At 48.5% G+C, this 27,620-nt stretch overlaps 1 protein-coding gene across 5 annotated transcripts; it reads right to left on the bottom strand.

The window, feature by feature from the left end:
• Positions 1-2,685: 2,685 nt before the first annotated feature.
• FLCN (folliculin) lies at positions 2,686-21,679 on the bottom strand. 5 transcript variants are annotated; one of them, XM_045487634.1, is made up of 14 exons: positions 21,446-21,583; positions 20,764-20,842; positions 18,794-18,908; positions 16,436-16,708; positions 15,016-15,162; positions 13,714-13,935; positions 12,354-12,514; positions 10,316-10,407; positions 8,508-8,698; positions 6,904-7,017; positions 5,974-6,097; positions 4,832-4,963; positions 4,623-4,728; positions 2,686-3,957 (listed from the first exon to the last, which is right to left on the bottom strand). In XM_045487634.1, exons 4-14 carry the CDS (start codon positions 16,682-16,684, stop codon positions 3,756-3,758), a joined length of 1,740 nt encoding a protein of 579 aa, XP_045343590.1. In that variant the 5' UTR covers positions 16,685-16,708; positions 18,794-18,908; positions 20,764-20,842; positions 21,446-21,583; the 3' UTR covers positions 2,686-3,755. The 5 variants fall into 5 exon arrangements, with proteins under 5 accessions (XP_045343590.1, XP_045343589.1, XP_045343588.1 ...); XM_045487633.1 differs by having other exon boundaries at positions 16,436-16,690; positions 21,446-21,572; XM_045487632.1 differs by lacking the exon at positions 20,764-20,842 and having other exon boundaries at positions 21,580-21,679.
• Positions 21,680-27,620: the final 5,941 nt, after the last annotated feature.

Genomic DNA, 27,620 nt, shown 5'->3' with positions numbered 1-27,620 from the left:
TTTTCATATACAACTTTTATTATATATAGTTATAATTATATATTTTTATATTGATTACACATTATATTTTTATCATGAAAGAGTGTTGAATTTTGTCAAATGCTTTTTCTGCATTGAGATGACATGTGGTTTTTTCCCTTTCCTTTTACTAACATGGTATATTACACTGATAGTCTTATGTTGGACCATCCTTGCATCCCAGAAATAAAATCCCATTTGGCCATGATGTATGGACCTTTTACTATGCTACTTGTTAGTATCTTGTTGAGGATTTTTGCATCAATGTTTATAAGGGATATTGGTCTGTAGTTTTCTTTATAGTGTCTTTTCTGGCTTTAGTATCAGGATTATGCTGGCTCATGGAATGTGTTAGGAAGTGTTCTTTCCTCTTCTTTTTTTTTTGCAAGTTAGTTATTTCAATGTCTGGTAGAAGTCACTAGTAAAGCCATTGACTTCAGGAGTTTTCTTTCTTGGGAGATTAAAAAAAAAAAAATTTTTATGTTTTTATTTTTTGAGAGAGTGAGAGAGAGGGGGAGCACAAGTGGGGGAGGGGCAGAGAGGGAGACACAGAATCGGAAGCAGGCTCCAGGCTCTGAGCTGTCAGCACAGAGCCCAATGTGGGGCGTGAACCCATGGAATGAGAGATCATGACCTGAGCCAAAGTGGGATGCTCAATCAACTGAGCCACCCAGGCACCCCAATATTAACTTTTACATTATTAGGTGTGCTTAAGTCATGCAGGAAACAGAGTACAGTTACATACCATTGCTACAATATTAGCTTTTATAATTGCTCATGATCTACCTTTATTGAGATCTTTATTTCTCCATATGGCTTTGAGGTACTGATGGTGTCTTTCACTTCACCTTGCAGAACTCCTGTGGGCATTTCTTGTAGGGCAGTTCTAGTGATCACAAACTGCCTCCTCTTTTATCCAGGAATGTCTTGATTTCTCCCCCACTTTTGGACAGTTTTGCTGGATAGGACTATTGGTTGACAGGGGTTTTGTTTGTTTGTTTGTTTGAGCACTTTGACTATATTGGCCCACTGTCTTCTGGCCTCCAACATTTCTGATGAGAAATCTGTATACATTCTCATTGAAGATCCCCATATGTGATGATTTGCTTCTCTCTTGCTGCTTTCAAGATCTGCTCTTTGTCTTTTGGAAGTTTGATTAGAATGTGTCTCAGTGTGGCTCTGGGTTCATCTTACTTGGGAGATTCTGAGCTTCTTATATATTTATGTTCCTATCTTTCACCAAATTTGGTTAGTTTTTAGCCATTCTTTTATTTAATTTTATTTTTTTTATTTTAGAGGGAGAACATGCAAGCAGAGGTGGGGGGCAGGAGAAAGAATCTCAAGCAGGCTCCATGCTCAGCTCGGAGACCAACACAGGGCTCAATCCCACGACTCTTTGATCATGACCTGAGCCAAAATCAAGAGTTTGATGCTCAACTGACTGAGACACCCAGGCACTCCTAGCCATTCTTTGAATGTCCTCTGCCCCTTTGCCTTCTGGGACTCCCACAATGTGCAGGTTGATCCTTTTGATAGTGTCCATAGTTCTCTTAGGTTCTGTCCACTTTTCTTCAATTTTTCTCTGTTCCTTAGCCTCACTGATGTCCACTGTTCGTTCTATCTTCAAGTTCATGGATTCTTTCTTCTGCCTGCTCAAGTTGGCCTTGGAGGCACTCTCGTGAATTCTTCATTGCAGTTGTAGTTTTCAGCTCTGGAACTCTGGTTTTTTTAGGTTTTCTGTTTCTTTATAGTTCCATTTTGCTCATACATTTTTTTGGCTTTCTTCACATATTCCTTTAGTTGAGCATCTTGAGAATTGTTTTAAAGACTTTGTTTAGTATATCTGCCATTAAAAGTCTTTCCCAGGGACCAATTCTGTTGTTTTCCTTTGGATGGGACATACTTTCCTATTTATTTGTATGCTTTGTGATTTTTGGTTGAACACTGAACATTTAAATCTAATCATGTGATAAGTGAAAATCAGATACTTCCCTCTTCCCCAAGGTTTGCTGCTTTTTGTCTTCTATTTCTATCATTGTAAGCTCTTTGCCAAGGATCAGACTGAGGTATAAACTTCTACTTTTCTCAGGTCTTTCTGAGCCTTTCCTTGGGCATGCACAATTTCTAATTTCCCCTGTATATGCAGTTGTTTCTAAACATCCTATTTTATCGTCTGGCTCCTGAAAGGGGAAACACACACACAAACTGAAGCGGGGGCAGGGGCATCAGACCATTAAGTCCTCTGGCAGCCAGAGGGGGAGGGGCTTGCAACAGTGAGGGGAGGTGCAAACAATGGCTGCCAGGCTCTTTGCACCTGTGATCTGAAGCAGCAATGAGTGATCAGAGCACAGATTCTCCAAGGTTGTAGTTTAGGGTCCTTTTTACTCACCATAGCTCCCATATGGTGTGTGCAGGCTGCTCCAGGAACACCTGCACACCTATGTGGCTAGGATTGGGGGATGGTAGTGCTTCTGTGCTACGAGCTGAAATTGATCAAAACTGACCACAATGTCCAGTCCAAGTCTTCTAGAATTTGCAAGTCTTTAACAGACTCCAGAGTTCCAAAATGGTTCTATCAACACAGGTTTGATTTTAGCCATGGTATTTTCTGTGACTGATCCCAAGAAAATTCTAGGTATCAAACCAACAAAACCACGTAGTCAACAGTTTAAAAAAATACATCTTTATTGTGTCTCAATGTTCTTGCACGATAGATACCTAGTCATATAAACTTAGTCTCCATGTTAAATATAAATTAAGCAAACAAAGAACTATAAACAAATCAGCAAAACTGCTGGAAAATCCCTCCAAGCCATGAATCCTTATTAAAGGTGCACACTGGCATGAGAAAATGTTCTTAAATCACCATATTCTGAAAATTGTTACCTGCTGCCAAATGTAAATGTTTAAAGAAGCAATAAAGGGCAAAGTGATATGGGAGAGAACTGTGGTGGGTTCCTCAACTCCACATCCAGTGAGTCAGGCAAGACAAATGGCTCCATCCAACATTTCAGCAAAGTATCATCTTTGTGTAAAAGAAAAAAGATCAGGGCCTGTCCTCAAGCTATAGGGAAATGCCAAAGCAACCACCCAAGAGCATGGCCAGAAGCCTTGGAAGTTACATGATTCCAGAACATGAACCCCAGAGGGCCCAAAGATGAGGAAAACATCCATTCCACCCCAAAAGCCATTCCTAGAGCTCAAAACCAGATCACTAACAATGACTGAGGATCGGCACAGACCCTGAAAAGTCACAACCGTAGCAAAACATACACGAAGACATATAAAACCTGGAAAAGTCTTGGGTTTCAGAACAGAAAGGTTCAAACATTAACCTTAAGAGAGGTTTTTTACTGTGGCCAAAATACCCAAGTTGGGACTGGCCTCACATGTTTTCCCTATAAATTCTGAGATCGAAATCCTTGAGAGACAGGAGATGCACATTGTCTTTGGTCATCTCTCACAGAGGTGCACACACACAGGGGACCTAGTGTCCCAAGTGTCTCTGTGCCCCCTTCAGAGCTGGAGCAATCCACCTGGCTTGTGGCATGGTACTGAAAACTACACCAGGCCCAAATCCCACAGAGAGGGCAAAGTTCAGCCCCAACAGTTTCCATTCCTTACCAGGAAACAGGAGTGGTCTGTGACTGCCCTCGGAGACCCATCTCTGAGCTCAGCGGCGAAGATGGCAATCGCCGCTTTTCAGGTGAACGTGGGCTCAGATTCCCACGGCGGGGTCAATTACGAGGCTCTGAGGCCGTGGGGCTGCGGACGGTGGACATGAGGTGCGATTTGTAGGTTTTGCTCAGACCCGTCATCCAGAACTTGAGCAGCTTGACATTGTCCTCCTCGGATGCTCCAAGGATACTGAGGAGCTTCTGCGTGTCCTCTTTGGGCCGACTGTCCACCTTGGTGAATTTAAAGAGGACCTTCACTTTGCTGAAGAAAATCAAACACAGAGCACTCAGACACCACAGCATAATCGCACCAGGGCTCTGGGCTGAGGCCGGACGGCTTCAGGACCAGCCAGAGCCCTGCAGGCGCCTGCACACCCCAGGACCTCTCGCCTGCCCCACACTTCCGCCCTGGGTCACATGGCTGGGGCCTCAGGGTGGGGGAAAACGCACATTTTCTTTAAATTCATTAAAGGAGTTCAGTGCTCCCAAGCTTCGTTATATTATTAAATCAGGACAAGGTCTAATTGAATTTGACAGAAAATTACTAAGGAAAAATTACTAACGGAATAACTAGTTAGCTTCAACGGAAAGGGAACGTCTGTTATCTGGCTTTCAGATTTTTAAAGTTAATTAAGCAGCAAAAATAACTGCTTCTCTTGGAGGCATGTGTCACTCCCATGTCACAGAGGACCCGCGTGGGGACGAGGAGCGCTGACCCTGCTTGAGGCCACCCAGCTAACAGACTAAATGGCGAAGATGCTATCTGAACCCACTGTTAACTCCTATTCTACCCCATTTCTCACGGAGGCCACGGCTTCTTCTTCTGGAAACAGCTTCTGGCTCTCGCCAGCAGAATATAACTGCCGCTGGCTGCCAGCCCGCCCCCGGGGAAAGCCAACTCTGGGGGCCGACAGGGCGTGTGCTCACTTCATCCACTCCTCCTTGAGGCAGACGAGGCACTGGTCCACCACACCCACAGACAGATTCTGGTTGCTCAAAGCAGCTTCTATCTTGTTCAGGATGGTGGGGCCAACTGGGAACAAGGGCGGGGCCGTCAGCGCGATGGGGAGTGAGAGGCAGCCTCACCCTCCTTCCCGCTCCCCCTGCGAAAGGAAGCCCTGCTCAGCAGCGCCCACCTCGGTCCGCGGCTACGGGACTTCCACTGGTCACCACGAACTCATACTTGCTGAGGGACTGGTCATCCTCGCACCCGACCGGGTGGAGGCTGGAGCGAGGGGCTGTGTGGGCCTCCACGACCACAGCAAATTCTGCAGCGACACAAAACGCACCGCTCGGGGAGCCTGCCTCCCGCCGCCACTCCGAGTCATCTCGGATCACAGAGCGGAAACACCTCCCCGGACTAACGCTTGGGCATCTAAAGCCTTTTCTGGTGTACTTGTGAATACAGGTTAAGGGTTAACTCTTGCCTCAGCGAACGCATTATGTTACAGTCACTACTGATTACATACCTCAGTTCAGCTAATGCCAAACAGCCTTGTGGCAGGGTCCCGCTGTTAGCCCCATTTTATGACAGGGGAACAAAGCGGTTTGGCTCAAGGTCACACAGTTAGTAGTGGTGAAGAAATTCAAGCCCATCTCTGACACCAGGAACCCGTGTTCCAAAAACAGGTGCCGTCTGAGGGACTCAGGACCCAGCCCGGGTGCTGACTGCAGCAGCAGCTCAGGACTGCTGGGCGCCAGAAGCTCTGCCCGTCAACTTCCTGGCCGCCTTGCATCGGTGTGCTCGGGTGCTCAGAGAAGCCCCTGGCTTGCCTGGGGAGGCTGGGATTTACACCCACGCCGACTGCTAAAGTCCCCAAACCAAAAGACGAGGACGCTGACTAGATTGTTGGCTCTGCCCGGAGGAGGGAACCTGCCAGCACTGAGGGAGGAGCCGGGCTGAGCAAGCCCCACTGTACTCAAGAACATCAAGGATGGATTTAAGGCACATAAAAGAGTCGTTGTCTCTGGAATCCTGTTGGCATCACCAACTGAGCACAATGGCATGGTTGAGCCTGGCAGCCATCTGTGTTGTGCCCACCCCCAGGACTGTATCCTGCCCTCCACCGAGAACACATCCAGACAAGCCACCCTCACTCTGAGGCCGCCTTGTCCAACCCTCACCCGCTTCACGGACAGAAAATCGACACCCAGAGCCGCCGGGAAAGCTGCTCCTCCTGCTTCGAGCCAGCAGCATCCTCACATCCACGGCGGAGACCCACTTCTGCTCGTGTGCCCTAAGGCGCAGGGACTCGGGTCAGACGGGAAAGGTACGCACCTGAGGACAGCACGTGGGAGGGGATCTGCACGTGGGGGCTGAGCCCCAGGAAGTTGCACCGGTAGGCCTCCTCATACTGGTCGCTGTAAGGGATGATGCGGACGCAGCCCACCGGCAGCATAGTCTAGAGAGGACCCAGTGACTCAGGCTGACACCAGCTGGAATGTCCCCCGCCACTGCCTGTCTCCATCACCCACACCCCAAGCGCCCTCTGCAGCTCAGTGCAAAGCCTCTCTCCTCCCAGAAGGCATTCCTGGTCACACAGCCCCACTGGGGTGTCTCCCACACGGCCCCGACTCCTATTCCGGCAATCAGTCATACAGGACTTATGCTACCTCTTGCTTTGCAGTATTAATCTATCGATCTTCGGTTTCTGTCTCTTCCCTCATCCCACAAAAAGATTTTAAGCTTTCTGATAGATTGTGTCACATTCATCTTGTGCCCTCAAAGGCCTAGCAAGATGTGAGGCATGCACCAGGTTTCTGATGACTTAAATATCATCAGAGTCAGACCTACGCCTTGGCGCCCTCTGCGCCACTGGGGCGCAGACAGCATGGTAGACCTGCATCTCATCTGACTCATTGGGAATGTTCTGTGCCCAGGAACGTGTGGTGACCCAGACCTGCTTCTCTGGTAGCTGTGAACCATGCCCGTGACTTCTTGGAGGGACTTAGGGATGGGGTATAAGGTAGTCAGTTATCAATCTATCAGGGTAGCACAGACTCCTTCCACTGGAAAGAACGACCATTGATGGCTGCCATTTTACACAGTGGAGAAAACAACACATATCTTAGATTCAGGCACAAACCTTTACACTGAGCCATTAATGCCTCTTAACATTCACACCCGAAGTCAGGATTTAAAAAAAAAAAAACCCACTAGACAAACCCGGTCCTGCTACAAAATAATTAAGAGAAAAAATCCTCTTACCCGAAGAACTTCAAAAGCTGACTGGACAAGGTCTGCGTCTCTGCTTTTCCAGATCACTTGATTCCCCATGAGAACATGCCAGGCCAACATGCGAAAAGACGGGGCACCCAGGACCTGAAAGATATAGTTCAGGGTTTTCTCTGTGAATTTTCTTCCATGCACCTCAAGTTATTTGTGTGCTCTCTGTACAGGGAAGGGAGATGGGTCAAGAGAGAAGAGCTGGTAACTAGCCTGCAGCCGGGAAGATGCAGCAGGAAGTCTCTGGATTTGCACCTGAAAGCCTAACCGCAAAGCCCTTGCACACTTTGAGATCTTTTCTCCAATTTTATTTTTAAACACTTGAGGCAGAGAATTGCAATATTCACTTTCTCTCTATATATACACTATTTTGCTGAACCATTTGAAAGTAAGGGACAGGCAGCATGACACTTGAGCACCCAGAAAGGACAGGGCTCTCCAACACAACCCAGTATACACCACACCCAGAAGCCCCACATGCATGTGCCACCAACCCAGTATCTGGATCCCCAAACCTCTAACAATATCCTCTATAGTTGCTATTCTTTCAATCCAGGATTCACTTAAGGATCACGACTGTTTTATTTATTCTGCTATCTTTATCCTACTTTAGCCAGAACAGTCCCTCTCTCCACCCGACTTTTTATAACTTCCCCGATACTGGCATTTTAGGAGAATTCAGTCTGTTATCCTATGACTTATGAGCATGGCTTTAAAAAATAAAAAGGGAGGCTAGAAATACTAGAGATTTTAGAAGACTCTTATAGCTTCAAAAAATACTCCCACTTCCCATGGAATTTAAGATTCCTTCCAACTTTAAACTACATGAGCAATCGACAAGGATGATTTTAGCCAAATACATGGTTTTGATGGGTGACTGTTCCTCATCCAGCCCCACAGAGCATCTGCCATTAAATCAGTCCTTACTCCATTTTCCAAAACAGAAATATCTTTTGATAAAACTCACGCTCACTGTAAAAATAGCCACAGAAAAGTATAAAAAGGGACTGTCCTTACAATCTTGTGACCTCTTCCTCCTGTATGACCAAATATAACCATGGTCAATAGTGTTGCGTGAGACTCTGTCTCTGCTACCGCATATAAACACACCTACCACCCTGCACAATACACCGCTTGCTCTCTTCTTTGTGTTTAATGACATCCCATCATTTGGATGCAATTCCTTTGGTTGGACATCTGGGTTCTTTCCAATTTTTTGTAAAAAGGGCCATCATTTCTACTTTACAAAGTGTCTAGGCTGCAGGCAAATCAATAGTGACGTTCAATTCCTTTAAAAGGTTCCAGAATGACACAATGAGAGAACCGTGAGAAGCCAACCACGCAGGTCTTTCTTTAAAACAGACACGCACATCATCACTAAAAGGGGAGCACACATCCTGTGGCTAAGAAACCCCAGACAGCCACTGCCGTCTTCAGCCAGCCATCAAGGATTTTTTTGGTTACTCCTAACCGACACTCCTGCCAGCTCTCGAACACGACGGGCCAGAAGGACAAAGCGTGCTGGATGAGGGGGCTGGGCTCTTCTCTAGAGCTTCTGAGCGGGGGTGTGCTTTTCTGCCGCCTACCTGCCTCATGTGCCGAAGGGACTTAAAGACAGACAGCTTTCGGGGCTGCCAGTTTCCACAGTCTGAGAGCAAGGAAGACTCTGCTGGGCATTTGGTCAGCTCCCGCCCTTCTGCACCGTCTGGCACGACAGGGGCTTTCTCCTCCTCTTCGGCCTCAGAGTTGTCCCAGCTTTCTGATTCCTCTTCTAAGTCTGCAAGGCGGACAACACAGACATTTATGAACATGCTGCCCCTGGATCCCTTCATTCCCTGGATGCAAAAGGGTCGTGTCCGCTTTAGCACAAGGCATCTCCCGATTTCTGGTTTGGGCCAGCTTTCATACATCTTGTTCTCAGAGCCCCGGGGTGAGCAGGGAGGGTTGGTCTGCTTACTTATTTAGTTAGCTCAAAGCCTCACGTTGCATTAGGAAGCAGGCACCTGCAAGACTAGGAGATGCTCACGGTCATGGAAAAATGCAATGCTGAGCAAGCTGACAGCTCATTCACTGAACACTTCCCCAGGCAGGTGTTATGCTGGGGGCGGCCACACGCTATTCCTCTTCATCCTTCCAAGTGTCCTGAGGTCAGTGCTATTCTCATTTTACAGATAAAGAAATAGTTGTTACTTCCACTAATCTGTGTGACAACTGTCACAAATGAGGACATCTTCATTCCGTGTTCCGAGTGAGACCTGCAGGGAAGAGGCCTGATCTGTGCACACAGAACACGACAGGAACAGAGCCAGGATCTGGCCCCAGGTCTGTCCAAATCCAAGTGTGTGCTCGGAGCTAAACTACAGTCCAAGACATGACAGAGAGCCCCGCGTGCCTGCATGTCTATCCTTCCTACAAGCTCGGATGGACTTGCTTCGCTCTCTGTGTAAATACTCTCACCAACAGACTACCCTTGCCATCTTCACTAGCCTCGAAATTTCTCATTTCTAATCAGAGTAGCAAATGGTTCTGGGCCCGACTTGATCCACGAGGACACGAAGGCGGACGGCAACGGCTTTGTTTTTCAGAGCTTGCCCTGCTCCTGCTGATACTCTACCCCCTTCTCCCACTCAGGAAAGAAGCATGTTGGAATCCAAGTGCGTGCGAAGTCACCTGACTAGGAAGAACCAGCTCCGATTCATTAAGGTCCATTACACGCAACCTGAAGCACGTCAAGTGTTACTGGTAACACATCACACACGACATACATCCCAAGTCTGGTTCACCCAACCCCGAAGCTGAGGCCGTGGACCTAGATCACCAAGAATCAAATCACCTCCGAGGGAAAAGCACGGCAGGGATTGAGACCAGAGGTTCCTGTGCTGGTGCACAGCGCACCAGAATCACCTGGGGAGTTACTTAAAACCTCCAGGACCCTGAGCCCCAGATCTGGTCACGAACTTGGGGAGGACTGCCCAGACATTGGAAAGGCTTGGGAACCATCCTTGACAGAAACCTTGGGTCCAGCTGAAGCATAACATTTTGTCATTAAAGAACAAAGAATGAGAGACTGTCTAGAGAGACCATGCACCTGGATATTGTAAAACAGGGACAAGAAAACCTTTAATCGATCTGTCCTCTCCACCCTCAAACAACCCCAACTAGCAGATTTTCCCAACCTGCCCAGAGCAGCAGATTCTTTCATAGGACTGTCAAAAAGGAGACAGGAGATCACGATAAAAACACCCAAGAATAAAGGGCAAGCCCTTGCAGATACTCCCCCCGGTTTCCCATCCTTGGGTCCCCTTCATGAGGACGGAGGAGGGCCTGGAGGCTGTGACGTGGCCCCCGCCAGCCACCACAGGCAAGGCCTCCAGCACGGGCTCTCCCAGCTCACCCGCAAGCTTCTCCATCTGGACCAAGGTATCCTCCGTGGGGGCGCCCTCCAGGAGCTTCTCAGTCAGCCGGCTGCCGCACGCTTTCAGGAGCCTGGAGAACAAAGCACCATCTGTGAAGGGTTCTTGCCAGAAGAAAAACGTAACCTGAAGCCAGGCAAGCCTTTTGATCTGGCTACTAGTTTACAGAGAATATGGGATAAAAGATCACATTGCAGTTGCATTGAGCTAAATCCAAAACAAGAATTCTGCAGGACAAGTGACCCAGGTCCTCCAACAAAAGGCACGGGAGAGTCGGTGGCGGAGGCACAGAGAACAATGTGCAAGTGGAGGGGTGACCCGACCCCACTTCAACGGTCAGTTCTGAGGCAAAACAGGAAAACTTAACATGGATTGGGCTGGATGATACGATGGAATTTGTCAGTTTTGCTGGATAATGGCTCTATGTTTGAAATGATACAACTAAAACGTGCTTTAAGAAAAAAATCCGGGGGCGCCTGGGTGGCTCAATCAGTTAAGCGTCCGACTTCGGCTCAGGTCATGATCTCGCGGTCCGTGAGTTTGAGCCCCGTCAGGCTCTGTGCTGACAGCTCAGAGCCTGGAGCCTGTTTCAGATTCTGTGTCTCCCTCTCTCTCTGACCCTCCCCCATTCATGCTGTCTCTCCCTGTCTCAAAAATAAATAAACATTAAAAGAAAAAAAATAAAAAAAATAAAAAACAAAAAGAAAACACTCCAGAAAAAAGTGAGGAGACAGAAAAAGCAGTAAAATGTTGTAACTACTACAGCTAGATGATGAGGGTGTGCAGTTCATTAGACTATTTCTATTTTGGGTCTGTCTGAAAACCTCCCTAAATGACTGTACATTGGGTGGGGGAGACAGATACTTTCTCTTGACGTCACAGGTCGTCAGGGGCCACCCTCAAAGACCTTCGTTCTAGGTGCCTCATCTGTACCTGGGCCTGATTTCGACGACGAGCCCCCACACCTGGGGCCGCTGCTGCACAAGAACGAGAGTTTGGGAGTTTTCGTGAGAACATCTTACAATGGAAGGAACAGAAGCGATCTGAGGCCAGAGGCCAGACTATGGTGGTTTTCAAAGGCAATCCTTTCCTCCTGACTTGGCAGGTGTTAGCGAATGGCACACTCCTCACAAACAACAGGTGCTTGACGTGACCACGCCCACAGCACCACCAGCTTGCCAGATGACTGCAGACCCAACCGATAAACTCCTAAGAACCTGAGCCAGAACCACTCAGCTAAGCCACTCCCGAATTCCTGACCCACAGAGCTGTGTGAGAGAAACGTTTATTGTTGTAGACAAAAAAGGGAGGTGATCACTGCTCTTGGTATGGGAGCATCATTTTAAACATATCATGGGGAGGGGCGTCTGGGTGGTTCAGCCAGTTAAGCATCCAACTCTTGGTTTCGGCTCAGGTCATGATCTCGAGGTTCATGAGTTTGAGCCCCGAGCAGGGCTCTGCACTGATAGTGTGGAGTCTGCTTGACATTCTCTGTCTCTGCCCCTCCCCTGCTCATGCTCTCTGTCTCTCTCTCTCTTAAACATTAATTAAAAAACTAAGTAAATAGGGGCGCCTGGGCTCAGTCGATTAAGCATCCGACTTCAGCTCAGGTCATGATCCCACGGTTCGTGGGTTTGAGTCCCATGTTGGGCTTTGTGCTGACAGCTTGGAGCCTGGAGCCTGCATCAGATTCTGTGTCTCCCTCTCTGCCCCTCCCCCGCTCACTCTTTGTCTCTCAAAAATAAACACTGAAAAAAAATTTTTTTTTTAAATAATAAACCAACAGACCACAGGGAAGTGAGTGCCACCTAAGTAAATCTGCCACACGCTCAGGGGGAGACACCTGGAGGGAAAGGAGGACTGTAGCCCAGGTCAGTGCCTGCCAACAAGCACACAGCAGAGAGGCACTGAGGGGAACTCATCCAACAACCCTTCTCCCCAGATTCATGCATAACCCAACCACTATACCGTGACTGTACCCATTCTAACCGGTGCTAAAAGACCTGAAGATCTCCTTACCAAGCAAAGGAGGTGTGCAGGCACGCCCACAAGTTGTCATCGCTTGTCAAGGAGGTCAGCGAACGAGCGGCATTACCATTCCTTTGGTGCAGGAATGGCGTAAAGGCCGTGTTCATCCTCTGGGCACGCTGTGGGCATCCGAACTGCTCTGCTTCAAATACCTGAAATGCAAAGGGAAGGGTTAGTCTTTTTTTTTTTTTTTTTTTTAATGTTTACTTTTGAGAGAGAGATAGAATGTGAGTGGGGGAGAGGCAAAGACAGAGGGAGACACAAAATCTGAAGCAGGCTCCAGGCCCCGAGCTGTCAGCACAGAGCCCGACACAGGGCTCGAACTCACAGACTGTGAGATCATGACCTGAGCCAAAGTCGGACGCTGATCTGAATGAGCCACCCACACGCCCTGGGAAGAGGTAGCCTTTTAACCAAACCAAACCAGCCAAGAAACCCAGAGCCAGCTTATTCACAGCCAACATCCTGGATCCTGCTCCTGAAAACTCAGTCCCCCTCTGAAGGGCACAGAAAGTGCCGCCAGCCTCACAATTCCAAACAGAATGGTTTTGCTTCGCATCTTGATTAGAAGCCACCCGAGGAAGAGGAATGGGGTAAGTGCCCTCCTGTCCCTCTCCCACAACCTGCTCATTAGGCACTTGACAGTACTCGGGTGGCACGTGTGGGGGTGGTCATCAGTGTTGCTCTGCAAGTATTTCCAGTCCCAGGCCCACGGAGGTTTCCACGGAGGGACCCGGTGTGGGGGGGACACGTGCCTAGTTCTGGCAATGACGGAGAGAGAGACAAGGCCCTCCAGCACCGTCTACCCCTCCAGCAGAGAAACGAGCAACATTCCCCTTTGGCTGTGGCTCCGCCTGCTGGGCTGACTGCAGTAAGCAGATCCCCCCACTTCCCTGCCATGGACACAGAACATGAACAAAAACCAAACTGTGGCTTTGAGCCACCGAGGTCCAGGGGCTGTCTGTTACCACAGCATGACCCAGCCTATCCTGAGAGACGTGATGCCACAGCTAGAGGCCTATGCTGGTGGTGGGTCTACAACACGATTAATGGACAGGCTTCGGAAATGAAGGTCAGAGGAAGCACAGGCACCAGGGAGACACCAGGGCATTCGACTGCAGTAAAGAAGCCAGAGCTGGAGGAGAACTGGGACAACAGCGGACTCCAGAAAGCCCCGTAAAGCAAGCAGGACTGACGGTGAGGCTCATCACCAGCCCTGAGTCTGAAGGCAGAAGATTCAGACAGAGCAACAGCCACCAAGACCTAGAGGTCATAAATCCACCCGTGCTCTGACCCCCCTGTCGGCGTGAAGTTCCTCCCCCACTGCCACCCACTCTTTCTGTGGGGTCACCTTGAGTGCTTTGCCCTGAAGTTCGTCAATGATCCCTCGGATCTTTCCAAGCAGGAAGGGCCAGGAGTTGATGAGGTAAATCCGGTCCATCATGATGGCGATGATGCTGTACCAGCGCTGGAAGCCCCGGGCCAGGCTGTCTTTGATGAAGAAAGTGTGGCTGAACACGAAACCATGCTGCTCATCTCCAAAGAAGATGGGGCCTTCACGGCCAGGGCAGACCTGTGAAAATCAGCAGTCATTCCAGGACACAGTCCTGTGCTGGCTTTAGTGACACAAAGTCAAACCCTCCTCCTCAGACTTATCTCTCTGGCCTAATTAACTAGCATCTGTCATAGGAAGAGTGGGAAAGGTGGGGGCCAAGACAGGAAAACTGCTTTCATCTGCTCCTGGGATCAAACTGTCTAAAGATCACGTTCGTTACCATGGACTGCAAGGGCAAGTAGGTTCGTGACTTTTTTCTACCTTGAGCCATAAATAACTCCTATTCAAATACTGTAAATACTCCAGACTCAAATTTGCCATTGTCACTCATCTGGAATATACTGGAGAAGGTCAAAATAGTCACCGTAGGGTCCATTCAAGGAAATCTGCATACTTCGTTTATAGGAGAAAAGTTAGGTCTCCCTCATGACATACTCACTCTTACTTTATACACAATTCTATCTGGCACAATCATCTGCTTCTAGCAGACTAGCCAACAAGAAATCAAAAAGAGGGAACGAGCTGAAGGTAGGCACACAGCAACCGTAAGTGAAAACAGAGAGGCTCAAGTCAGTATGGAAAAGGGAAATTCTACAACTGGGATTATGAATTCGTGACAGATACAAACACAGACTAAGAACTTGAAATCAAAAGACTTGAGCTAAGACTTGAAATCAAAACAGCAGTGGGGTATAGTTAAGGAACAAACTGATTTACCCTTCAGCAGGTTCTAAGAGCACACGGTGACCACTAAGGCTTGTAATGATGACAGAGACAATAAAAAAGTGATATCTGATATGGTAAATGAAATATCCTAGAAATACTTAATATCTTAGAAATATATTCACCAAGAATGAACAGATAACAGAAGTCTGGTGCTTGAAATTATAAGCTAGCAACCATTTAGAAAACTGGAGTCCAACCCAACCTATTCTGGCGTCCTAGAGACCTGGGGCTGCTCCGTGCTCCTACTCACTGATCCACGTCCTCTTCAGGGCAGGACTCTGTCTTCCTCACTGTAACCAGTACTGAACTTGTTTGGGACACCTTGGATGTGTGTGATATCCCCAGAGTGCCCCCTGGGGTCATGGTGCTCACCTCACAGCTCAAGCTCCGCACACAGGCCTGGCGAACAATGCTGAAGAGCTGGGGGTGGTTGGGGTGCTGGTGACTGACATATTTAATCGAGGTCTCTTTATCATGGCTGATATACCCAGGATGGCCTGCAGCAAGTGACCGGCAGCCCTGCCCCCCCAGAAGGAAAAGAGAACCAATTAGGAAGCAGGTAACAAACTTTCTTGTGCACATGGGAACAAAAGACTCCATCGATTTTCATATAAAAATAACTGGCTTCTAGAGTATTTATCTGAAGATCTCAAATGTTTCCTGAACAGGAAAACCAGGACAGAGAGATCACAAAGATCATCAAGAGTGTGAATAAGAGGTCTAATCTGAGCACTTACGTAGCAGGTATTATGAAGAGCTCTGCATACATTACCTCATATAGTCCAAAGCGCAACCCTATGAGATAATTACGGTGAGAATCCCCATTTTACAGAAGGCAAAGCTGAGGCTCGGGGCTGCAAAGTGGCTCACATACTATGTGCCAGCCTCTGTCCTTGGTCCTGACATAGCCACTTACTGAGGGCCTCAGGAGGTTGCCAGACTTCCAAGCTGCTGCAGCAGCCTGAGAACACAAGCTCAGATCGTGTGCTGTGGAGCAGATTGACTGGTGGCCCCAGCTGCTGCCCCTCCGGAGCCACCACCACCTTGGTGCCGAGATCACGCATCCCGGAGGCTCTCCCCACCCTGAGACTGCACAAGAGGGTATGGAGGCAAGCCCCTCCCGTGAGATGCAGGACATGGCAATTCCAGCTCAAGGACTCTGCCCAGCCCTCCTCTTTCCTTCCTTCTCCTTCACAGCTGTCACACTTGTTCACAGCAGCGAGGCTCTCCCCACCTTCTGCTTCCTCACGGGTGTTTCCAGCAATAAACACAGCAATCCTGGGCATGATACCTGCTTCGCAGTGGAACCAAGCTCATGCAGTTGGATTCCTGTTCACACTGCAGTGACAGGTCTAACACTGCCTCTGATTTCAGGTCCCGACCTAGAGCTGTCACTCAAAGCAGCAGCCTGTTGAGGGAACTTAAACCTCATCCCCCAGAGCTCACAAAATGACACCAGAAGTAACAGCCAGGACCCCACGAGAAAACTTCCCGAGAATACTGGACTGAAGGAAGCGGAGCCTACGACGGGCTGGCATGCAGACATGAGCTGCAGAGGGGAGGGCTGAAAAAGCGAACGCTGGGGTGAAGGGAAAGAACTAAAAGGACATGAGAAGAAGCAAGCATATTCCACAGGGCCCACAAAGAACGGTCCGTGCTCACACCTTCCCGTGAGGTCACGTCCACTGCTCTTAGTCCCACAGGGTGTCCTGCCCACTCTCCAGGAGGTCAAATACACAGCCTGAGTCCCTGTTGGGAAGTAAACGTCTCCAACACCCTGAGAGACACTTGCCTCGCACATGTCTGACTTTTTGGGCCCCGGGCTGCTGGACTCTGCGCTGGCCCCTTCCGCCGGGCTGTGAGCGCGGATCCGACTACTCATCTGAATGCCACCTTCCTCCTCCTCGGCCTGTTCGCCCTGCCCAGGGCTGTCCCCATTCCCAGCCCCCTGAGGAAGTGGGGCGTGCAGAACTTCGGTGCAAAAGAGAGTGCGGGGGCCGTGGAGCTCACAGAAGTGACAGAGAGCGACGATGGCGTTCATGGTGTCCTGGAGACAGAAGGGGGCCTGTGTGTATGGGGGGTAGGGAAGAGAGGAAACAACATCAGCGCCCAGCCTGTGTTCACGCTACAGAACCTGCCAACTCCTCTGGAGCACAGGCACTGGGAAGACACCACCGACAGGCTTCCTGACCAGCAAAGGCGGGTCACCCACCCAGCACTGTGTCAGGTGTACGGGAAAAACCACGTCTTCGGTCCGTGCTGACCAGGAGTCACAACAGAGGAAGGAGGATATAATTCAAGGATCACACAGAAAACCCTTCAGTTACAGCTGTGACAGGGCTACAGGGTAGACAGCACGGAAGAGAACACATGTGTGAGTGACAATAGGGCAAACGTGACACAAATAAGTAACAGTGGGGTTTGGAGGAGACACTTTTTCAATGTATTCAATCAATAGCAGTTGTGCTGGGTGATAGGCCACCGCCCTCACGGAGCTTACCCTTAGGAGGGAAGGGACACGTGACAGACTGCTTGCTCTCCTACGGTGCCAGCCTTGGGAAGGACAGTATGGCAAGGCCAGGGCAGAGAAGTGCTGGAGAGGTGGGATGCGGTTTTGGACACAAGGGCTCGCTGAGTGAGAGCTGAAGGGAGCCGTGGAGGCGGAGGGGGCAGGACTAGGGGTCTGTCTACAGAGATGGGTGATGAAGGCAGAATATGAGGAGGAGGTAGATTTTAGGAAGCCTTCTAGGCCTTAGTAAAGACCGGAATTATCTACAGATTGGAGAGCCTTTGATAGGTTCTGATGAAAAATATGGTAAAGGAGCATAGTGGCCGGTGGCCAGGATCTAAACCCTCTTCTCTTTGGGGACCCCCTCCCCCATCACGGAGCCGAAGGCGAGACATCCTCTGTCCTCATCCCCCCGCATGGGCATGACCAAGGCTTGGCCAGTCAGAGGCACCTGCCCAGGAAGCTGAACCCAGGGAGACAAAGTGGCAGACCCAGTACGAACATGCATGGGGGGCGGTGAGCAAGTCCTGGGTGACAGGGTCCTCAAAACCCCACGTGGTGTGTCCGTCACTACGTCCTCCCAGCAGCCTCCCTTCTCCAGCCAGCTCGCTTACTCTGCCACCCAGCTGGCATCTCGCAGACGATCTCTCAGCTGCCACGACTACTACTGCCCCTGCCCTGCCCCTGTCCCTGAGGGAGGGGCTGGAGCTCGAATGTTACAGCGGGAATGGCAGAGGCCAACACAAAACAGAAACTGGAGAGATCAGCTGGGCTGATGTGAGTCAGGCATGGGGGTCAGACGGGGATTACGTGCCTGGCACGTAGGGAGAGCTGGGGCACCTCCCGGAGGGAAGTGGGCAGTGGGAGAGGAGACAGGGTTAGAGAGACAGCAGGACATGTAGCTGGAAAACCCTGAGAGCTGCGTGGAGATTCCAGACCGTGCTATCAGGGAGCCCCGAGCCACTCCACAGACCTCTACCCGACTCCCCATCCTCACCATTTCGTTCTGCCTGGCACGTTCCTGCTGAGAGGCCTCCCGAACCAGCACCCCAGAACACTCGCTCACTCCCACCGCCTCACTCTCCCCTCCTCTGCACTGCGCTTCCCCTGTACAAACGTTCCCTAAGTGGCGACAGGAGTCAGCCTGAGGTTGTATCTACAATAGTTCCTGACACGCACAGTAGGCGCCACATTAAAATACTGGACAGGGGATTTGGGAGCTGCCCGTAACAAGGGGGCAGTTGCTGCCACAGGAAGTGGAGAACTCATTGAGGATCTCTATGGGCAGGAGAGGTTCAAGAGCACAACCATGGGAACAGCAGTCTGAGAGCCTAGTGGCACGAGACCCAAGTAAGCCAGATTTAAATAGGGGTTCCACCAGGCTCATTCTGGTGAGATTAAGGAAAATGATGGTTTAAGAATCCATTGTGAAAGGGGTGGTGAGGTGACCACTGATGGAGTAAGAACCTCAGAAAATTAGTACTAAGACCCAAAGTCAGAGGCATTAACCCTGGAAAAAGAGGCCACATCTTCCTTGAGAGACATAAAAGGGAAGAGAAATAAGGTTCCTTCCAGCAAAACATTCGCATGAAAGCAGCACTTGGCTAAGCTTCACCCGACGTGTAGAGCATCCACACGAACCTTTATACTCAGCAAAGTCACACGTCCACCGTCCCGCCTACGCAACAGCGTGCAAGGCCATTTCCAGATGAGTCAGGCAGGGCGGCCATACTTCAGCTCTAAGACCTGACGTTTTCTAGTGAAGAAAAAAAAAAAAAAAAACAACTAGAGTGAATTCTAAGAGCAATTGACTTAGTGATACATAAAAAGCAAACAGTTACCGCCGACTTAAAATCAGAACATCACAGAAGAAGACATGGGGCTGCCCAGGGCTCTGAATGGCTTCGCGGGCCTCTTGCCTTTTGAGCAGCAGCGGACAGCAAGCTGGCTTTGCAGCCAAAATGTGAGCTGAACTTTTACACCTCTACAGGAATATTTCGTAAAGGATTTCTTTAGATAGAAATACGTCTTTTTAAAAATACAAAATATTTAAAAATATAAGGTCCTCATCCTTCCTATCCTTGGTTACAAGGGGACTGCCTTGGCAGCACCCACACCATGCCAATTCAACCCTTCAGACCTTAGACCTACAAGTTTCTCTCCTCCTCGAATGGAAAGATCAGAGATGATGTTGCTAAGCTACTTCCCAGCACCCATGGTCAGCCTGGGTTACTCTCACTAATAGTTTTTTGGTTTTTGCTTTGGTTTTTATTTTGTTTTTATTTTTTAATGTTTATTTATTTTTAAGAAAGAGATAGAGTCAAGTGGGGCAGCGGGGGGTGGGGGGGGCCGAGAGAGAGGGAGACACAGAAACTGAAACAGGCTCCAGGCTCTGAGCTCTCAGCAGAGCCCGATGCGGGGCTCGAACTCACGAACCGTGAGATCAAGACCTGAGCTGAAATCAGGCGCTTAACAGACAGAGCCACCCAGGCACCCCCTTGTTTTGTTTTTTTAAAGAAAAGCAGTCCTGTCGGACAAGAGGACAAGACTTCTGACTCTTCCGATCAGGAGTACCATGGTGCCAGGCAGCCAGTGGAAGACAGGGAGGTACCACTTGGCTCTGAAGTCACACAGAAAAAGCCTGTCTCCAGCTCTTACCTGCCAGGTGATGTCCAATATCTTATTTATCCTCATCTGGCACCACCCTAAAGCTGAGAAACAGAGGAACCCCCACCTCTCAGGTTAGCCACTGCACGCGGCATCAGAATTCTGAGTAGCAGGAGATCAGTTCTCTATTCATTCTCCAATTCCAATCTCATCAGATGTTTACTGAAGAAAACAAACTGGCTTGAGTATGCCTAACAGTTCTTCGCTTCCAGCGGGCCTTCCGGAATCCAAGGAGGCAGAAATCTCCACACACGCTCACACCCCACCCTGGCCAAATCTCTTCGACTTTATATTCCAAGAAAGAATCCAAACAACTGGAGGAGGCAGGGCCCTTCCCATGGCCCCCCTCCCCCAGTGGCTGAGGCTGGCCCTGGGCCTATTTCATCCCCGCTTTCTGTGGTCTTCTCCTAGGACCACAGAGGATCACAGAGGGCTTTGCAAAGAAATCCAGTATCATAGTAGCTCTTAGCCAGTAATGACCATCAGAATCCCCTGCGGCTTCTCCACCTAGTCTCCCACAGGGGAGTCTCACTAGGTCAGCAGCTGGATCTCGGCAGGTGCAAAGTGAAAAGTTCCACAGGGGATTACTTCCAGCTCCAGCGCAGTCACACCATGGTGGCTTTCCTATTCCCACTGCCTTCACCTGGTTTTTGGTTTACAAAGTGTCCTGATATGTGACACCAGTAGGGCACACACAGTCACCTGCCGCTATTTCCCAATCTCTTCCTAACAATGTTGGTAACCCAATGCCTCCAGCACTTTCTCTGCTGTGACACGGAGCCCCTGGGGCCACTCTGGCGGGACACCACGGGCTGGAGAACCAGTACCTCCTTTCAGCAAACCCTTGCCCTCTGCCTCCAATAGCTGGGACCTCAACCCACAATGAGCCAATTCTTGGGGAAACATTTTTCCCAGGTGATAAGGGCGCATCTAACAATACCCACCAAACTGGAGGGAAATGTGCTCTTCTACCATCCTTCTAGGCCTATCGGCTCATCAGAGTGCCCGCCTCAGAACGCCAGCCTGAGGAAAAATGAATTTTGACACACCCTCTTCCCTAAACCAGAAGGAAGGCAAAACCCGGGTGGGAGGGATGCCAAGAGTGCAGTCTCCCGGCAGCATCTCTAACGTTGGAGAATAAACCGACGACGCTGATGGGGTCTGCACCCATGTCACGTTCCCCATCCCTTTACGGTTCGTGGATTTGCCCCGCACCCCACCCCGCCCCGCCTCCATCCACATCTCAGGTTCTCTGCAACCCCTTCCACTCTGGCCCCCGGCCACTCCGATCACTAACACCGCACAGCAACTCAGAGCCCGGCTGGGTCCCCGCAGCTAACCCGAAGGCGGTCAGGCTTCTCCAAGGCCCACGGGCGCGGGCCCATTCCCCTTCCCCGCCCCCAGGGACTCCCTCCCGCCGCCACTACCCTCCTCCCGGAAGCCAGGCTCCCTTCAAGTTCCACGAAGCAGCCCCGACAGCCCCTCTTCGAACTGCCTGGACAAGCCCGGGGCTCGCTCCCGCAAGGGCAGTCGGGGCCCGGGTCGCCCCGGGGGCCGCGGCGAGGCTGAATTCCAGGGGGCGGAGAGAGCTCCGAGCCCAGCTCCGGCGCCCGGGCCGCGGCGCACCTGACGGCTTCTTCCTCACACGACCCGCCCTGCGCCCCTGCTCGAGCTCGTCGGCCCGCCGGGACACCCGCCAGTCCCCGCGCCTCCCGGCCGGCAGGGAAACCCTCGGTTGGAACCCCGGCCGCCTCACTCACCAGCGGCCGCTGCAGCCGCGGCGCCCAGCCCGAGGCGCGTGACTCGGCCGGGCCGGACCATCCGCCCACCCCCGCAGGGGGGGCGTGCGGGTCGGCCGAGGGCGCCTCTGCACCGCGACGCGAGCGGGGCCTTACCCAGCCCGCACCCTCGGGAAGACCGCGCGAGCCCGGCCACGCGAGCTCTGACCTGAACCCGAAGCGGCTGCCCGACACCCCCGTCTTTCGCCGCCAGGCTTCCGCGCCTCCCCCCACCGAGAAGTACGGAATGGTTTCAGCCGCGCCGGCCCGGCGAATGGAGGAAACTATGGGGGGAGGGAGGGGAGGATGCTTAAAATTAAAAAACATTTTCAAAAGAGATTTGAGGAAAAATATAGCCAGCTTAGTATAGTACTCCCGGTCCACACCGAAGAGAAAATGAAAGAGAATGGCTGACGTTAGAGCGGGGTAATGTCTTATAGTGTCACCTGCGGCTTTTATTAAATTGCCGACGGACCCCGTCTTCGGTGGGACGTGCGGGCAGGTGGCCGGGAGGTGGCCGTCACATGACCGTGGGCAAGCGCGCGACGCTGTGCTGTGGCCGGTTCGGTAACTGGAGGTGGGGTGCGGCTTGAGTGCGCATGCGTGACCCACTCACCTACCCGAACTATAATTCATCCAGGCTTTTTAAAACTATGAGTCAATTATTAAGCAATATATATCTTTAAGACCCGGGTGCCTGTTATTGAGTCTGTCTACTCAAAGATTAATTTTAAGGCCATCAGTGCAAGGTGTCACGTCGGTCCTTAAAGTGAAGAGCTAGAGGGATGTGAATCACACCCTGAACCACAGGAAATTCGGTTTGACCTACGAGATGGTGCTGCCACCTTGTGTCCGGGCCGGTCCAAAGACCGCCGACCTCTCTGGGCGCCTTATGGCGGAATCCTGCTCCCTGTGACTGCCGCCGGGGTGTCCAGAGGGCGGTTGTCTCAAGTGTTGGGGAAAAAGCATGAACCATTTTGAAGTAGAAGTAGGTGGTTGTGTTATTTCAAATAGCCGGGTTATTTCTTTCTCTCTGAATTTCCATGTTAGAAGACAGAAGACAAATTTACAATTTGTTTTCTGTCTTCTTTTAGTGGTGTGATAAAAGATGAAGGACTATGGGAGTTATGAGGTTAGGCATTGCCTTTATATGTTTACTCGTCCTACCGCTCCATTTCCTCTTGATACTGAACAGCACAAACTGAATATATTGGCTAGTAAGTCACAAGATAATTTTTGAGGGAAATAACAGAAAACCCACAAGGATATACTGATTTGGAATTCTGTTTTTTTATTTTTGCCATCAACAATTCAGATACTTGAGGAGTGCCTGGGTGGCTCAGTTGGTTAAGCTTGGAGCCTGCTTTGATTTCTGTCCCCCTTTCTCTGTTCCTCCCCCACTCACTCTCTCTCTCAAAAATAATAAACATATATATATATATATATATATATATATATATTTTTTTTTTTTTTTTTTTTTTTTTTTTTAATTCAGGGGTGCCTGGGTGGCTCAGTTGGTTGAGCGGCCGACTTTGGCACAGGTCATGATCTCACAGTTTGTGAGTTGGAGCCCCACATCAGGCTCTGTGCTGACAGCTCGGAGCCTGGAGCCTGCTTGGGATTCTGTGTCTCCTTCTCTCTCTGCCCATCCCCCGCTTGTGCTGTCTCTGTCTCTCAACAATAAATAAATAAATGTAAAAAAAATTTTTTTTAATTTCAGATACTTGAATTTTATTGAGTTTGCAGAATTCTTTGAAAGCCTTAGTGGAAAGATGCAAGAAATGTTTGCAGCCACCTCATGTGACTGTGCCTTTCCGATTTCTAAAAGAAAACATTGCCAACATTGCCAACATTTGTCAAAGTGAACAGGATTTACCCTGAAAAATTACCATAGCAGCAATGCTAAATACAAATCTGATTAACTGACTTCCACACTATAAGGAAGTAATTTACAATCCTTTCCAAAAATTTCAGTTACCATGACTATTTTTATTTTACAAGATTAATATATATATTACATATTATATATATTATATATATATATATTACATCATATATATAAGCTGCTTGCATATTCTATTGTTTCAAGAAAGCCAGGAAAATGCTTCTTTTTTTTTTTTTCCTTTTTTTGGTAATCTTTGGGGTTTTTTCCCTTTTTTCCTCTTAGTGGTAGCTATTCTTGAAACTGACATTGGTTAGACAGGTTTTAAGCCAAGAAACAACAAATATCTGTTCCTGTATTGTAACTGATTTGAAGAATTAACTTCCTCGATTTGTTAGTGGAGGACACCACCTAGCTCAGATTATCCTTATTTTCATAATGATAGGCTAATGACTGTGCCAAGTGGAGGACAGTTTATTCAACCACTGCCATTTTCAATGCAATTCAGTGTGCATTCGACTATAGCTGGACTCCATTTGTGTCATTAAGTATCCTTTCCAGCACCACCACCTACATCTTCTGGAGGTGCTTTCTCAAACCTATAAATCTGTTTAAAAGTAACAACTACATGCCAATCAATTCCTTGCCTCAATGAATTGTGCCAAAGATTAATTAAACTATGCTGCCACACAGTATAAACTTTCAAGGACATTCAGTTGAAAGAGACATCTTGGAAGCCAGAAAATGTAGTCCACATTATCAGTGAGAAAGCAGGCAATAATGCCCAACAATGTTCAACGAAATGAAATACCATGCTAAGCTCAAAGCTTCTATCCCATAATAAGAATTTTATGGGGGTGCCTGGGTGGTTCAGTCAGTTAAGCATCCAACTTTTGATTTTTGGCTCAGGTCATGATTCTGGGGTCATGGGACTGGGCACCACGTCAGGCTCTGCGCTCAGCGTGGAGCTTAAGATTCTCTCTCCCTCTGCCCCTCTTCCTGGATCCTGGCATTTACAGTCCAGAACATGTTTTCCCACCAGTGAAATGGGCTCAATCAGAACTAAAGATTTCTTGATGCTTTTCTGCCTTCCTACTACTAATCAAAAGGCTTGACTGACTAGGTATTGACCAGCTCATCATCCAGACTGATGGAGTGCTTTAGGGACACAAGTTGCCAAGACCATTGAACCACTGAACCAAGACCACTGAACAAATTCTCACTGTGAAATTCCTCATAGAGGTTTTTAGGTATGCCCTTACCAACATACGGTCTTATATGGCTATACAATACAGTTGGGCTTTATGAGTCAAACCACCATGTCCCTGAATCAGTTTTCAGTTTCAGGAAGAAGTGTGTTTCATTTGTAAGCAATTACATCTAATATTTTTAATCACATCTCATTATTTTAAGGGTATTACAATAGATTCTCTGTTATAAAAATAATCTAAGCTTTCCTTTCGTCCAACATCTAAAATAACTTTCTGTGTTCTCAGAGGTGTTTAAGTTTGGGGGGCTGTCGAAAGGCTGCAAACAGTGAGTTCTGAAGGTGGAACTCATGCAAAGCCTCTAAGTCAGTTTGAAGTTTTAGGTTATTAGACAATTAACTCTGCATATAAGGTGTCCAGCTAGTTGCAAGAACTATTAATAGTGTAATATTTTCTCTTAAAAAAAAAAAAAGCCGCTAATGTTAATTTAGCATTTTTTTTTAACCATAGCACTTTCAGAAACCTTTTAAGAAACCCTTCCCCTCAGAATTCAACTGATTAGCTTTTTGCGTTTTAACCTAATACTAGCTGCTGGTTAAATATTAAATGCCAAGTGGCTTCTTTATGTCTGATAAACTTTACCAGGTCATTATGGATCCAGGCTTGTTAAATGCCTTTTACAATTAACAGAAATTCTCTTGTCTCAACTTTTGATTTTAGGAAAGGATGCAGATAGGAGTTGGTCTCTGTTTACCATCGTTGATTCAACTGCCTTAAAAGGTTACCATTGATTTTTCTTATTCATAAATACCCGATTTGCCGTCATTTATTTTCTCTGGGCCTTTCGCAACTTCTCAGACTTGCGTGCAAATAATGTTTTCTTCTACAAATTGGTTACCATTTCAAGTCGCAAACCCAGAAACTCAGAACTTAACAAACCCAAAACTCTATCTCTGTAAAGCAAGCAGTGGGAGAGAATCAGAATACCATTCCGACCATTGGCATAAACAGAGGAGGGAACTTGAACAAGGTAGGTCCACCAAAGGACACCAAGGATTCAGCACACCTAAAAACCCAAGACTTAACTTTCCCCTCTGCCAAACTGTTAGAAAAGTGCAAGTATTTGTCCCTGATTAGACTGCAAGGCATTACTGTTACTAAGGCATCCGTTACAGTACTATCACCTAGCTTTGTTTAGAGTTTCAATTTACTAAACAAAGGAGGTGCCGTCCATCCAAGGCAGAAGGCCCTCCTCCCCCACTTTATTGCTCATCGCTACCATTATTGGGCTCAGAAAACAGCTACCATACAAAAACGTGCAACCAGAGGTTTCTTTGAATAATACCTTCTACTACAAGATCCCAAATCTGAGGTCACTCAGATCAAGCACACACATTTAAGAAAGCCTGTATGAAAAGCTAAATGTTGTCCCTTTGGGTGGTTTACCTGGCACCTATTGGAGAAAGGGGGAAAATGTCTCATCAAGGTAGTAACTGCAGGAAATAGAAATATAGAAACAAATACATGAAGCAGGTACTGAAATCTGAGGGCAATCGTTCTCATTAATCCAGAGTATTTATTAACATCTGATATCACCATGAAAAGATGAAACTTGAAAATTCCTCAAAAAACTGGTAGGTCCATCAATGAACACCAGCCCAAGGCTATATCCCTGGTCCTCAGAACAGCCTTAATTCCCTAGGTACAAACTCACCATCTTTTGGCACCATCAAAAGGCAACAGGTATCCATAAGTAAACGTGTTCAGAAAGTAATTTGCTGCTGAGAAGAACTCAGCTTAACTATTCATGCAAACAGATTCTGATACCTGTTCAACCAAGACACTGGGCATAGCCAGGCTCCAGATTTTTCAGAGGCAGCATGTGTGAAATCTTACATTCTCTTAGTAACAAATGAGGCCACTCATCTCCTTGACCCAAGATTTTCAAAGGTAACTGCTGTCAAGAGAGAGAAACCACTCACCCGTTTCTTTAACAGAAATAATTTAATCGATGCATTAGCTAGGTATTGGAGAAAGGGGGAAAATGTCTCACCAAGGTAGTAACTGCAGGAAAGATCCCACCCTCAGGGCTGGGGGAACAAAGGGAAGATATTAGCAGTAACAGAATTTAGAAGGTGGGAGGTCCCCAGTGGAACTAACTGGGCTATGGGGGCAGGTGGGGGAGGCCCGCCTTCCGATTCTGGAATCTCTCCAGGGGTGTGATGAGGTTAATTCTAGGAGCATGGGAATCACAGCCTGGTCCTCGCTGTTGCGCTGAACCATCCTTGCGAGGGTGAAGAGCTGTTGCTGGGGTTTTACTATTCAACAGGAAGCAGACAGTAGGAAGCCTGTCCTTTTTTCCTCTCTAGCCTTCCATTCTGCCTCTAGCTGGCAAAAAAAGAAATGCGGTATGCAGAGTTCTAGCCCTAGAATCAGAAAGAATAAGGCGGGCGTTAAGTGGAGACAACACTGACAGAGGAGGGGCCAGGATGTGGTTTGCATATAGTAGGACCGGGCCCTAAATACCATAGTTTCGGTCTCAAAATAATGTGGTGTTTTAATGAATTCGTTTTGAAGCCCACGAGAGAATTATTCTTTAAACAGTCATGACTCACAGCTACTAAGATTCTCAAACACATCTTAGGTGATTTTAATTTACATCCAGGTAAACCAGAAGTTGTCCAACTTGTTTTTTAAAAAAAGTCTGGAATTTGCTATGCTGATTAAAGGAAAATTTCTGTGAAATAACTGTTCTCTCCTTAGTATAGGCACATGTAAAAGTAAGTGGAAATGATGTAGTCCACAAGCGGCACTAATCTGAGCTTGAGAATTTGAGGGTTTTGACGAAGGGTCAAATCCAGCCCTCGGCCTATTTTTGTGTTCATTTTCTTGGGACTCACTGTGGCTGTTTTCCTGCGGCAAAACGGAGTAGT

Source organism: Leopardus geoffroyi, chromosome E1 (assembly GCF_018350155.1).
Source record: "Leopardus geoffroyi isolate Oge1 chromosome E1, O.geoffroyi_Oge1_pat1.0, whole genome shotgun sequence".
In the NCBI taxonomy this organism is placed as follows: Eukaryota; Metazoa; Chordata; class Mammalia; order Carnivora; family Felidae; genus Leopardus; species Leopardus geoffroyi.
This window is presented reverse-complemented; position numbering and strand designations above follow the sequence as displayed.